At 38.6% G+C, this 14,333-nt stretch overlaps 1 protein-coding gene and 1 long non-coding RNA gene across 4 annotated transcripts in view; one reads left to right on the forward strand and one right to left on the reverse strand.

Moving 5' to 3' along the window:
• The window catches only part of phkb (phosphorylase kinase, beta), a 270,585-nt gene that overhangs the window by 230,543 nt on the left and 25,709 nt on the right, over window positions 1–14,333 (reverse strand). For all 3 annotated transcript variants that reach the window (XM_078544342.1, XM_078544340.1, XM_078544341.1), the window contains one exon: window positions 4,869–5,007. In XM_078544342.1, the coding sequence (XP_078400468.1) occupies window positions 4,869–5,007 (139 nt within the window). The remainder of the gene's footprint in view (window positions 1–4,868; window positions 5,008–14,333) is intronic.
• On the forward strand, window positions 10,977–13,884 carry LOC144681375 (uncharacterized). Its single transcript, XR_013576774.1, has 3 exons — window positions 10,977–11,082; window positions 12,093–12,227; window positions 12,641–13,884. It is a non-coding gene; the product is annotated as an uncharacterized LOC144681375 (long non-coding RNA).

Raw genomic sequence — 14,333 nt, forward strand, 5'->3', positions numbered from 1 at the left:
CTTTATATTTGTTTCTCTCTTTTTAATATGTAAATTCTATTGTTCCATATGTCTTTGAAACTGTATCTTCCTCATAATATAAAAAATTAATGTTGCCAATATATATTGCCTGTAACCTTTAGGGAAAAATAAACACATTCCTTAGCCTTGCTTATCTGGCTAGTTGTAAACAGACTAAGATCCCTTTGAATTCCAAATATCCCTTCATTTATCTAAAAATGCAAATTCCCTTCACACCTTACATGCTAAGCTAGCATCCATGTTTACTCATTCACATGTCAAGCAGCTAGTTTCTTTTGATGATTTAAAGCTTACAGTCTACTTGACTACAAAAATGTAATTAAATCACACACAGACCCAACTATACTTACCCCCATGAATCTATTTCACAATAACCAGAAAAATATTATGAAAAAAATGTTAGTTTCATGACACCAGTGGTGGCTGCATTTCAGTTGCCTCTGTCCTAAACTCTGGAATTCCCTCTCTATACATATCTGCCTCTCTATCCTGCTTTCCTCCTTTAAGACACTCTTTAAAACCTACTTATTTGACCAAGCTTTTGGTTATCTGAACTAATATCTCCCTCTGTGGTTTGGTGTCATACTTTCTTTTACAGTGATCCTATGAAGCACCTTGGGGGGTTTTATTATGTTAAACACATGACATAAATATAAGTTGTTGCCGTTGTTACTTAACTAGCCCATGAGACAGTGCTCCCAACTTTGACACAAGTCCTCAGATGTTAGTGAGGAGGATTGTCTGGGCAGTAAATGCCTTGTCGTAACCAAATCCAGTGCCTAGATTAATGCCGGCTGGTCCTTCAGGTTTTATTTTTATTCAATTTTTCTGTAGCAGTTTGATACAACTGAGGGCAGTTCAGAATCAACCACGCTGTTGTGGTTGTTTGCAGTCACAAATAGACCAGACCAGATAAAGGGGAGCAGATTTCCTTCCCTAAAGGAAATGATTGAACTACTCAAGAGTTGAGCATACTCCAGACTACAAAATTAGGAGAGTGGTAGTAGTGGGGGATTCTATACTCAAGGCTCCAACCAGCCTCATTTACAGTAATAACGTGGACTATGTTGTCTCACTGATGCAAGGGTAAAGGATATAAAACAAAGTATGGAAAAGTTCTTGAAAATAAGGGACAGCAGGCACACAGGAATGAATGACATAGATAGAAGTGCATTTAAAGTCCTTTGACTTTCAAGAGTTACACACTGGATTGAAAGGGCCTAGATCTTTCATCAGCAGCAATTTTAAAAAATTCATTTATGGGATGTGGGCGTCACTGGCTGGGTATTGTTGGGTAGATGCCAATGTTGTAGCTGACTGAAACAGCTTGGCTAGGGGCACAACCTGTGAAGCTTTTTCCGACTCAACAATACTAACCATTTCTTCCACAGCATCTCCAGATGCCCAGCAATATGAAAGTCAGGGAGAGGAAAGAACACACCCCCTTTTACGACAGTAGCTGCCATACTCAGTTAAGTTTTTAAAGGTCTCAAGTCTTATAATGAATGAGTATGGATGCGTGAATGGGTGAGAGGGCGAATGAATAAATGCATAGGTTGGGTGGGGTGGGTAGGTGGGGTGAGGTGGGTAGGCTCGGTGCAGTGGGCAGGTAGGTAAGATGGGTAGGGGGTTGTCATCTCTGGTTGGGGGGTAGTTGGGTCTGGTCGGGGGGTAGTCAGGTTGGGGTGGTAGGTGGATCTGGTCGAGGATGTAGTTGAGGGGTGGGAGGGGTAGCTTGGTCGGGTTGGGCGGGCAGTCAGGCGGTTGGGCGGGCAGATGGGTGGTCGGGGAGGTATAGTTGGGGAGAGTGATTAGGGGACACGGTTGTGATGCTGAATAGATTTATACAGCTGTTGAACCAGGCATCAAACTGTCCAACATTTCCTGGGTAGGTATGCAGCTACGTCCTGCACATCTGATCTAAGCCTCCACCCTGTGCTCAGCATCGGAGATATTCACGGAGTGTCTTTGGCAGCAGGCAATCCGTCCATTGGAAGTTTAAACTCCCGGGCAAATTCCACGTATGTCTACTGTCAGGACTTCCACAGGGTCCTGACACTCAATTCCCAATGCACGTCTCAGCTCTGACAATCCAGAGAATGGAAGATTTGGGCCAAGGTCTTAAGAGTGGTATTTACTAGGTTGCTTACTGTGTCACATGTGTACAGGCTAAGGGGAGGAAGATTAGGAAGTTCAACATGTGTTTTCATGGCTGTGCCTGAGGGAAGAGATCATATTTTTGAGTCTTTAGAGCGATTTCTGGAACAAAGGAAGGCTATACTGAAGGAATTTTCTCTCCAAAGACATCTATATCTTTGCAGCAAAGATGCAAAGAACAAATGAACTGGAGTAGAGTTATGAATTTGTCAAGTCTATTCCCTCATTTAATCAGACCATGACTGATCTGCACCACAACTCCATTTATCTGCCTTTGATCCATACCCCTTGATACCTTTACCCACAAATTTATTGATCTCAGTCTTGAAAAATTCAATTGATCCAACATCCACAGCCTTTTGGAAAACAGAATTCAAGATTTCCAATGCCCTATTGTGAAAATCTGCTTCTTGATTTCAATCCTAAATGGCTCTAATTTTAATATTTGCCCTCTTGTTCAGTCCTCCCCCATAAGAGGAAATAGCTTTCTTGAAAATCTTACTGAATATCTTTATTATTTTAAAGATCTCAATTAGATCATCCTACATCATCTAAACTCACAGGAATATAAAACAGGTTTACTCAAACTGCCCTAATAATTTAATCCTTTAAACCCTGGTAACATTCTGGTGAATCTGCAGTGTTGATCCTCTAAAACCGATTAAATATTTTGTAAGACATTGTGCTCATCCAAAACCACTTCCTCATGTTTATATTTCAAAGTCTTTGAGATAAAGGCCAACATTCCATTAGCCTATTTAGATAACTTTATGTACTTGTGCATACTTATGCACTAGTATTTAGTGATCTGTGTACATAAATACTCAAATCCCTTTGCTCGTCCGTTGTTTGTTTTCCTAATGGTGAGAACCTACAAAGTGAATTAATTCGCATTTCCCCACACTGGACACAATCAGTTTTGATATCCCTTCATTTTTTCCATCTTCCCTTTTGTACCTCTCATTACTTTCTTTGTATGTTTTTGTTTCTTTATAGCATTTTCAGTCTGCTGGATTTCTACTTGTTTCTGTTTGATGAATGGGAGTTGATGACTGTACAGCTATTCAGTGGGGTGGAATTACCGAAGGAGTATCTGTGCGGCGAGTTGGTGGAGGATTCCTGATTGATTTTGGGGCTTGGGTGACCTATTTTCAGCTCATTGAGAATGGGGAGATGCTGAAAACTTGTGGTCAGTCGCGAGGGTTCTGCCATGTTCTTTTCCAAAGTAGGGTTCAAGAATTTATGATAACTCTTCAGTAAAGGGGGAGGAGGATTCAATTCAAAAGATTTCCTATAGCTGGGGAGGCTGGGTCACTTGTGACTGTCCACAATCTCTAGTAAGTGTGGTGGAAGGAGGAATGTCAATCTATGTTCAGTGCGGTGGGAGAGATGAAGGTGGCAGTTGGTCATTGTTGGGAGGGATGTTTTTCCAAAGTTTTTTCATGTAGTTGGGTGCTAGTAAACTATACTGCCAGCTTTTCTGATTTTCTGCAATCTTCTGTTCAGCGTTATGGATGAGCAGTAATTCTGGTTACCAGGACAAGGGGCTTGATTGTGGACAGGCCATGCCATTTAGCTTCTCCAGTCAAGTATGTATTTTTTTTTAATTCTTTGCACATTAGGTGACCAAGTAAATGATCCATTTAATTTGTGATCTGAAGCTTCCATTGGTTGTTGTTTCCCAATATGGTGTGCTTATCTGCACTATGACTTTAGAGCTGATCAGCGACTGAGTTTTTACCACTGATATTTTCTTTCCATATCTTTGTTTCAACATCATGCAATAGCAAGAATTATCAAAGGTCAAAAGTAATGAGTCTCAAGGTCACAATGGTAAGACATAGACAGTTAAAGAATGGGCAAGCAAGTGGGAGATACAATTGAATACATCTCAGTTTGGGGGAAAAAGAGAAATGGGGGTATACGCATAATGGAAAGACACTGAAGGGTATTGATGAACAGAGACCTGGGGTTTAAATACATAACTTCTTGAAAGCACGAGCACAGGCAGATGAAGTCACAAAAAAGTCCAATAGAATTTTAGGTTTTAAACAGGAGTATAGAGTACAACAGTATAGAAATGCAAGTATATCCTTCCTTTAATATGGAGCCTAAACTGAGCACAGTATGCCAGGTGTGTTCTCATCAATGCCCTGTATAGTTGTAGCAAGATTTCCTTATTCTTGTACTCCAATCCCATTGCAATAAAGACCAATATGCCATTTGCCTTCCTAATTGCCTGCTGTACTTGCGTGCTAACTTTGCGTTCATTGTACGTGCAGGAGAGTGGATTTGGAATGCTCTAGCAAAGAGCTAGCACATATGCGATGGGTCAAATAGCCTCCTTCTGTGCTGCAAACATCTATGTTTACATAGAAACCATCACATGAGAAGCACACAACTCAACAGTGCAGAGTTCACACCAATGTTGTGCTGCTAGAAATAGACTTCATCCAAAACAAGATCCATCCAATATAGGAGAAATGGCATCTATGTGAAGCACAGATGCTTCTAAAATTTACAGCATTGTAATTAAATTGTCACATCAATTTAGAGGAGCGCACAACCTGTGCACTTCAATTTGCAGTTTATGGACTACCAAGCTCTGCACAGACACAAAATTTCTAACAACATATTAAATACATAAATGTCTTGGTAGTAAAATTCAGATGCCACAGGGTTGTACTTACCTATAAGCGAGTGCTACAGCCCAAGCACTAGCAGCACAATAAAGGCAATCTCGAACTTTGGCATTATTACAATTACCAACTGTTTTGGTGGGGAAAAGACCTGTCGCAGGACTCTGGTAGTTTAGTACAGTTGATTTTACTGAAAAGAAACAAAAAGATATGAGATAATTCAACCAATGTGTGTCACTATTATGTACATGTTATATGGTACATTACACACGTGTAATGCACGAGTACTGATAAAATCTTTAAATCTACTAAATGCATTAGTAGTTACATAAGAGGAACTTATTAGCAGCCAGGCACAAGATTAATTTTGAGAATAAAAGAGGAAAACAAGGTATTTAACCCATCCCTTTATTTTAGCCGCCAATTATATTTTGAACAGAAAACATTCAAAACACTCATCAGGTTAATCAGTCGAAGGAACTGGCAAGTTAACATTTCAGATATGGACTCTTCTTCAGATTGGATTACACTTTGGAGTGAAAGTTGTCTTCCACTGCAACATAAAGCTGGTGATAATGTATCAACAACCCATTTTACACCCCATCCAATTTCTTGCCTTTATTTTATACTTTTAGGAAAAAAATCTGTTCAGCTATAATAGTTCAGTTCTGATGGAAGTATCCATAACTAAAAGATTAACTTGCCATTTCCTTCCACCGATGCCGACTGACCTGCTGACTGTTTCTAACATTTTTTTTTAGAGCTCTAGAATCTACAATCTTTTTGCCTTTTGGTTGTATTTTGAATAACCCCATATTTTTACTATTTTCATTATTGGCTGAATATTCCAAAAATGTATATATCTTTTTAAAATTTACTTTCACAATTTTTATTTATTGGCTTTCTGGCTTACTTATGGATTTACTTTGAAGGAATTGAAGCAATTTTCTGGCCTTGCACCAAGAAACAAGAACCCACCTTGCTCCAATTTATTACGTTTTTGGTATATTTTTAATTCAAATGAAGTAATTTCTGTTCACTGCTGCCTGAAAGAGTCTGAGTTTTTTTGTTCTTAAGCAAATACACAAATTTCTATCTACAGCTTCGCACAATAATGGCAACTGGCATCTTCATGTGACTGTGGCAACATGTAACTAAGCAATGTGGATAAAACTACAGTTGACTCCTCTGTGAAGCTGCTTAAAATTGTTTTAAAATCATGCGAAAAATACCCCATTGAAAGCTTGTTGCTGAATTTAAAACTCTTAAATTATTAACATGAATTTGAATTCCCACACTAATTGGCTCATGCCCAATTAAATCTGCTGATTAATTAGAAGTCATGCTGTTCCAGCATGCCAGAGCAATTAGCCTTCCTGGGTTATATGATCATGTCATGCTAGAAAAAAGACAAATGAATTTGCTAAATGATTTCTACAGCTTGGATCAACTGCTTCAAAAACTGTCACCTAATCAAGTATAGAGAAGGCAAGTAACAGTAACACAAAAAGTGTCAACAACTGAACATGCAATAAAATTCCTGAAAGACTATCTTGCTTCCAGCCCAAAAACTTATTGAATCCTAATGGAACTGGTCTTTTTTTTGCAAGCTGCATTCAAGTAGATTTCAATGTAAAATTCTGTGATAGGAAGAAAGCCAAAAAATAACATACTGTTATAAATCACTCTTGCATGATGTTGGATGGGGGGGGGGGGGGGGGGGGCAGGGGGGCAAGAAACCTTCTGGTGATCAGGAATTGGAAAAACTGATAGTTTCATAGTAGTGTTACTCATAATCTACAGAAGCAGAAACATATATTGAGGATAGGTATTCTTTCCGAAAAGTGGCTGCATCGTTCTGGCTGAAGCCTGGCATCACAAGAACAAAACCATTAGACAATTGATAATCATTAGGTACACATGGGATACCCGTTTCTAAATATCAAATCCACTACAACTGTTTTCAGCATTGTAAATTAATTCCTCTGATGGTGATAGTAGGTGCATCTGTTGTAGTCAAAGATCCTGACACAGGCATCAACAGCCAACTCTGAAACAGTCAACTTTATTGAGCACAAGTTGTCTGTTGCAGCTCTCAGCAGAGATGAGGTTTAAATCCGATAGGTGTGCTAATAAAGAAGTCCTGAGCTTGTATTGCTGAACGACACGTAAAGTTTTGATTCTGAGTGCTGCTGTGGTGAGAATGAGGAAGAAGCCCAAGCAAGTGTATTCAGTGAAGATGGAGGATGCTCAGTGGTAGCACACTGGCCTCAGTCAGAAGGTTGTAGGTTTTAAGTCCAACTGCAGTAACATGAAAACATAATCCAGGCTGACAATCCAGAAGTATCGTCTCTCAGAAGAGAAGTTAAACTGAAATCCCCAGCTGCCCTCCCATGTGGATGTCAACGATCACATGCCATTATTTCAAACAAGATTTCTCCCCTGAATAATATTTATTGTTCAACAAACATAACTAATACAGATAAACTGATCATTATCACTTTGTTGCTTGTGGGACTGTATGTAAATTGACTGCCATGTTTCCCTACATTACAACAGTGACTGCACTTCAAAAGTGTTTTATTGGCTGTGAAGCACTTTGGAATGTCCTGAGATCATGGAAGGCACTATATAAATGTTGTTCTTTCTTTAGAAGCAGATCCCACTGTAAACATGGCATCCAGTTATGTGCAATTGCTGAGTAAAGCAGTTGACAAACAATCCAGATGTTTCAATGGAACTTTGTGCCAAAATGTGTGCAAATATATTGTTGGCAGGAATCAAGCCACAATCAGAAGTTGTTCAGTTGTCTTTGGGGGTTGGAGAGAAATTTGAAGTTTTTTTCCCCTAAATTTCTTTCGTATTTTACCTCTTTCAGGAGACCATGTCGCTAATTGGAGGTGGGAGAAGGAATGGGGGACAAGGTATACATAAATTGCACCATGGCGATATGAGACAGGTTCCATGGACCAGGTGATTAGTTCCTCTACATTTTTGTATAATTGTATGTTCTTTTCAAAAGTTGCTTTGATTTTTATAGCATTTTCAAAAAATGCTCTTTGGTGTTTGCTGTAATTTTTCATTAGAATTGGTTAATTTTTTTGTTTTGATACTCAAAAACGTTATTTCCAAAAGAAAAAAGTTGCAATTGGTTCAAATATTGTTCCCTGCAGTGATTGCTTAACTTTATCCATCCTTTCTACACTCATCTCCATTTTGTATTTTGCACATTTCCTCAGGTTTTGTTAGATTTGTCTGCAATCTTTCTTTGAACCCCAGCTGCGACTAACTTTCTAACAGCCACTAAAGCTGAATACAGAAGAAAGTAAAAAAGCATAGAAAGTGCAAATGAAGGGTAAATAAACTGTAGATATCCTTAGTGTAGCACAAAAGATCTTTCTGGGTGAGAAACATCAAGCATTGAAGTGGTTATTATAGGAGTATTCTATTATGTACGCAATGCAAGATTCAAATTTCTAGGTATTAGTCTTATTAGTCTTGAACACTTCAAGGAGGTTAATATTTTTAAATGATTTTAATTAATGTTAAGAACATCACACTCTACTTGCCACCAACACACAAGCATAAGGCTGTGTATGGCTTCAATTCTGTGAGGATAATTTACACCATAGGCCTCATTGTGCAACCCAAGTAGTTACACGTAATAGCTTGGGCTTTTTCAAGACAAAATGTTTCTACATTGTGTTTGCAGTTCCTCAGTGAACTGGACAATAAACCGTTTTATTCTATGTAATATGCAAATATGTTATTGTTAGGAAATAGAGATCATTTAAGTAAGCTATAAATGTATTTGGGGGTGTTAGGAATAAGTTTAAGTTTAATCTTTAAGTTTAATTTATATTGTTTTCTATTTGTGCGTTAAAAAGGTGAAACCTGGGATCTAGTTTCATTTTAGAGTGGAGACAACAGGTCTAAGACTTTGTTTATGTGTCTGCATTCTAATTAATTTTATGACCCTTGAAGTGGAGAGCTATGTTACCGTGTTATCGGGGGGGGGGGTAGCGGTTTAGGGAAATTAAAACAAAGTTTAAAGAAAACTATGCTGTTGCCTGGCAACAGGATGCCCCACAGAGATAGAAAATTAGTTTCAGTTCAGTTGAAAGCAGTTCAGAGTTCAGTTGGAAGCAGAATAGCAGAGGGAGAGATAGCAAGTCAAAATCAAAAATTGAAGCCAGCTGCCAGCAGAAGCAGGGCACGGGAGAGGAAACTGCAAGGAGCAGGTTCCAGAAACTAAAGAAGAAAGTCCCAAATCCAGGGAAGTGAAACAGGAAAGGTCCCAAGAGGACAGTTAAGTCAAAGGGAAAGGACAGGATCTAGGAAAAGGTCTTGTTCAGTGAAGTTAAGAATGAGGAGCAGAGAGGAAGGCTCCAAGCTTAAAGAAAAGAAAACTGCACGAAGCAGACCTAAAGCAAAAATGGCCTGCGAGAAGCCAGAAGGAGACAGTTGAAGGTCTGTAACTCTTTACTATGGGCATGTGAAGCTGTGGTGTTCTGTTGGCATGGCTGAATCGGTGAGAGAGAGTTCATGGAAGTAAGCTTGAATGCACGTGGCGATCCAGGGGCGAGGAACATTGGAACGAGAGTTCGAAACCCTGGTGGTGGACCATTGTGGGAGGCATCTGAGAGAAAACGTTGTTTGGGAGAAGATTCCAAAGTGAGTTCTTCAAGAGTGGAGATTGGAAACCCTCATGTGAAAGGCAGAGTTCAGTGAGACTGGTTGGCTCACAGTGTGACAACTTTCTGGGAAGGTGGGGGGGGGGTGGGGAGTTGAGGAGAGATCCATACCATCTGTTTGGGTGGCATCTGTCGCTTAGTTTCAGAGTGTGGTGTGCCTGACCACAGGTCACCTATTCGTTTACATGGACTGTGTACTTACTGTAAACATTAGAGTACAAAACAGCTTTTGTAACTTGTGTTATCCTTACAAGTCTGTTTATATCTGTAAAGATATAGTTGCAGGTGAAGGAGTATTGTAATCTAGTTCATCTTTTCTTGTTTAATTGTTGTCTTGTTTTATTCTTTTTTAAAAGTTCATCAGCTGACTCCTGTGACTCTGTTTAGTAGCCACTCTCCACGTATTTAAACAAAAAATAAAAGCTAGGGTCTATCAAGCTGGGTTCCACCCTGAAATCTAGCTTGTCCAGTAGTAACATCAGCTGGAATCATAACATTATGAGGGTGCCTAATTTATCATGTTTTGAGTTTTAGAAATGGTAATATTTTCAACCTCAAATGCTGCATGTGCAGAATGAGGCATTCTGTAAACAAAAAGAATATATGGAGAAACTATCAGCAGTCCCATAAAAGAACTGTGAGAAAATAATTTTTTGGGACAATGTTCCTTCCTTCTAACCAGTTTTTAAACCAATTAGCTACCCTTCTCCTAATTCCATACCCCTTAACATTGTCAATAGGAGAAGCAAACTGAACAAGCTTTGGTTAAAATTCAGAAATAAAATAAGAACTTGAAATGCAGTTCATTAAACTTTGTCAAATAAAAGTAATAAATCTAGTCAGGTTCTTCCAACATTTATTATGTAACACAACTGGGCCAAAATATATTAACTAAATAACTAAACAATTGCAGTAACACAAAAAGGGTTAGTCCAAAATTTATTAATGATTATTTGCCAGAGACTATTTAATAAACCAAATGAAAATCCAAAGTCTTGTCAGGAGTGGGGTCATGACTGTCAAACATAAATTCAATATCACAACAGCAGCGGGAAGAAAATAAAGGATTAAATTGAAGCAGCAGTCATAAATAAACTTAATCCCTGAAATGAAAGCAAAATAAAAACAGCAGCTGTAAACTGCGATTATTAATCCCTGAAATGAAAACAGCAGACACAAATTAATTGAAAAATAACCAGAAATGGTTTCAGGAACAATTTCATGATTCTCAAAAATGACTAAATATCTGACCAAGACAGCAAGGAAATGTAGAAGTAATTGGGCAAAATATGCGTGTGAGCAAATGAGGCTTAGTGCAGACTAGGTGTAAAGCTTTGCAAATAGGGAGGAAAAATAAGTGACAAACATACTTCAGGAATGGTGTTTAAATAGTTGCAGATAAAGTTGAGACAGATGTAGAAAGTCTTAGATTGTATAACCAATGGCTGAATTTTGCTGCCAGTGCTGAAGTGGAGATGTACACCACTCGCTGCTTTTTAAATTATGTTCTCTTTCTCATAGGCTGCATTGGAAACTTGCTCTCCTGTCTGCAGCGTGGATCCGTCAGTAAGGTGAGTAGGGAAGCCTAGTGACAAGGTGCAATTCCAGTTAAGTGTGATGAGACATGTATATTTTTATGATTATGTTGTTTGTTTAGAAAGCTGTTGGTGTGTGTGTGTCCAGGGTTAATTATATGGGGGAAAGTTACTAAAGACAGGATGACTGTGAGGCCTAAGAGATGAAAGGTTAAAGGTGTTAGGTTTGTGTATTTGCAATGAAAGGTTTTGGCGGGTTTGAGTTACAGCTAATTTGGATCTGAAATTTACATTGTGAGATTAGTGGGGAAATTGTTTCTCAGCTGTTGAATTTCAAAAGGGAGTTCAGAGATGACAGGAACATTTGCATCTTACAGGGGTTCCATGAGTAAACAGGGGAAGGTATATTCAATTTTATGACCCGAAAGTAGAGACAAAATAGAAAACATGAACGATTTTTATGTTTGGAGAAATTGAGTTTCAAAGAAGTGTTTGAGGACAATGGAACCTCAGATGAAAGGGGAAAAAGATATTTAAGGAAAGGGTTGTTTAATTGTGGAGAGTTGCTGCAAGGGGATGCCCACTGAAGACAGCTTCTGTATGCTGGGGTGCTCAAAAGCTGTAAAAAGGTTTAAATTGAAGAAAGGAACTCAGTGCTCAGCAACTCCTGAAAGTCTTTGTTTTAGGAAACAGTTTGTTTTTGAACCTCCCTTTGGAATTCCACATCAGAGTGAAGTGTCTGAGAAGTTGTGAGATACACCTTTATTAAAGTGACTACAATTCCTTGACTTCGATAATATTTACTAGATTTCTATGGTTAAAAATCTATAAGGGGTTGTTGCCAAAAAGGTGGTTTAATTGTGTAATTTTAACCCAGCATGTTTTGTGGTGGTCGTTCTGTCAGACAGTTTTAACTGTAACTTTTATCTTGTGTACTTAAGTTTTTTTTTAATAAATCTTTTCATTTTTAAAATTCTAAAGGTGTTATTGGAGTTCTATGCTTTTGAGGTCAGTAGCTCTTCCTCCTCATTTTCACAATAAAAGAGGTTTATGATCAGCAAGACAGACTTCACTCTGGGTTCTGGCTTGCTCAGCAATAACATTAGCTGTGGTCATAACAGAAGCTATTCCCCCTTTGTCACAAGACATGCCCTTGAGGCCTGCCTTCAGTTCAATGATAGGTGTTTTTAAGTGCATTCAAGGTTTCCTTTATTCAACTTTCAATTCAGTGTCACCCCTCCCATCATTTACCCTGGCTCCACTCCCACCCCAAATGCCGACCGCACCGGCTCTGTTCCCACCTCCAGGCCGCTGGTCACAACCCCCAATCCGCCCAGCAGGGTGGGGGGGGGGAAACATGTGGAGGGGGCTGTGAGCAGGGCTGGGGTGCCAGAGAGAGAGGGTTGTGAATAAAGCCAGGGGTGCTGTGTGGGGCTGGTGGGGAAGAGGAGTTTGTGAGCAGGGCTAGGAGTGTTGGGGGATGGGCAGTGCCGATTAGGAGCAGCCCTAAATAAATAAGTGTAAATATTGGAGTAAGTATCAGGCAATCAGACCAAGTTTTCAGCAGGACTATCAATGTATGTTCCCTTTTCAGATGAAACGCAGCTTCCAGATTCAAGCAATAGGGGTTCCCGGAAGTGTGGTTCTGTTGCGTCCACCTTTGGGACTGCAAGGTCTGGGCCAATATGTCTATAGAAATATTATGTTTGTTTTATTGATTGCTGGCTGTTAGTGTAACACGATTGGGTAGCTATTGCTGAACAATCCTGAGTGCACTAATAGCTACACTAACAACCAATTTAAGACAATCAGTCCAATTCATAATGTGGCTCATTTACACCTGCTAGAAGTGACATACATTCATATAGTAACCCATTCTCTGCAAACAAAAATGAATATGTTCAAGCCATGCTTTCTTGAATTATGTGAGAGTCTGAGGAGCCGATAGTTCCCCGTTGCTTTCTCTGTGGCAACGTCTTGGCCAGAGTCAACATGCCAACCAAGTGGCACCCTTTTCTCCTGTAGTATAAATTGTGATCATTTGAAATTTGTCATTCTTGTATTTGCCCTGATGAGAGCAAAATGAAAAGCTTCAGCAGCATGTCTCTCTTTTCAGCAATAATTTTATGGTTTCTGAAGCAAAAGGTTGTTTGTATCAGTTATTTATTCTGATAATTAAAAAAAAATTGAATATAGCAAAATCATGTGCCCTGTGAACTTACAAAATGCACTGAGAAATATCTGGAGATAAAACAAAATTGTAAACAAATTATTTACAGCTGAATAACCTCATGCAGCCTGAACATTGCAGTAGTGCATATAAATAGTAAATGATGTTAAGTGGTGCACATTACTGCACAGACAGGGCACTCCTGTTCAACAAGCTAGCTGAGAAAAATGGAAATATGAAATACTGCAGTCCAGAATCTACCATACCAAATGCAGATAATTTTCCAGATTAATCTTTATGTATTGCCAGTCTGTTTTGTGTGAGAATGCACTCAAACCGCACACTAAAAGTTCCACAGAATAGGTATGAAAGCTGATTTAACAGATGCCTGCTGTCACACCATTACCCTACTATTTGCCAAGATTATTTGAGAAGCATTAATTGTGACTAAAAATAGAGATCAAGTTGAACAATGAGTAGATCTGTCAGATAATGGTAGAATAATGGTTCTCTGTAAGTAATTTAAATGGACTGATTTATTTCTAAATCTTATTTGTATGTAGTTCCCAAGTATTCTTTGTCCTCCTCTAATTAGCATTTACAAATCAAAAAATGCTACTGTTGGTAAGAAGCAATTGGAAACCAATGTCCATGTACTATGTACATGAAAATAAGTGAATTTGTAATAAATTCAATCTGTTCACCTAAAAATTGTCAGCATTTGCTATCATTACAACTGAAACTAACAGCACCTTCCAACGTCTGCACATGTGCAATTAAATATGGAAATGCAAAAATTGCTGTTTGTGATATCTTACTCCTCCACAGGGTGCACCTGTTGAAATTCCTGTAGATGAAAATTTTCTGAAATCACTTGAATTTATGTGAGCTTCCATTTTTATACTAATAGTCTCTGTAAAGCTTTGAAAAAGTTACATCTTAATGTAGGAAATGTAACTGGGTTTTTAAACAGTGAAATAGGTTCATAATTACTGCTGAAAAGCCTCACTGTGCCGGAAAAACTAATTGTATATTGATGAAATGTCTAATTTCTCCATAATGACAAAACTTCCAGATTTTTAGTTGCTTTTTGTTTATTTATGATATATTATCTTCC

This window comes from Cetorhinus maximus, chromosome 6 (assembly GCF_964194155.1).
Source record: "Cetorhinus maximus chromosome 6, sCetMax3.hap1.1, whole genome shotgun sequence".
Taxonomy (NCBI): domain Eukaryota; kingdom Metazoa; phylum Chordata; class Chondrichthyes; order Lamniformes; family Cetorhinidae; genus Cetorhinus; species Cetorhinus maximus.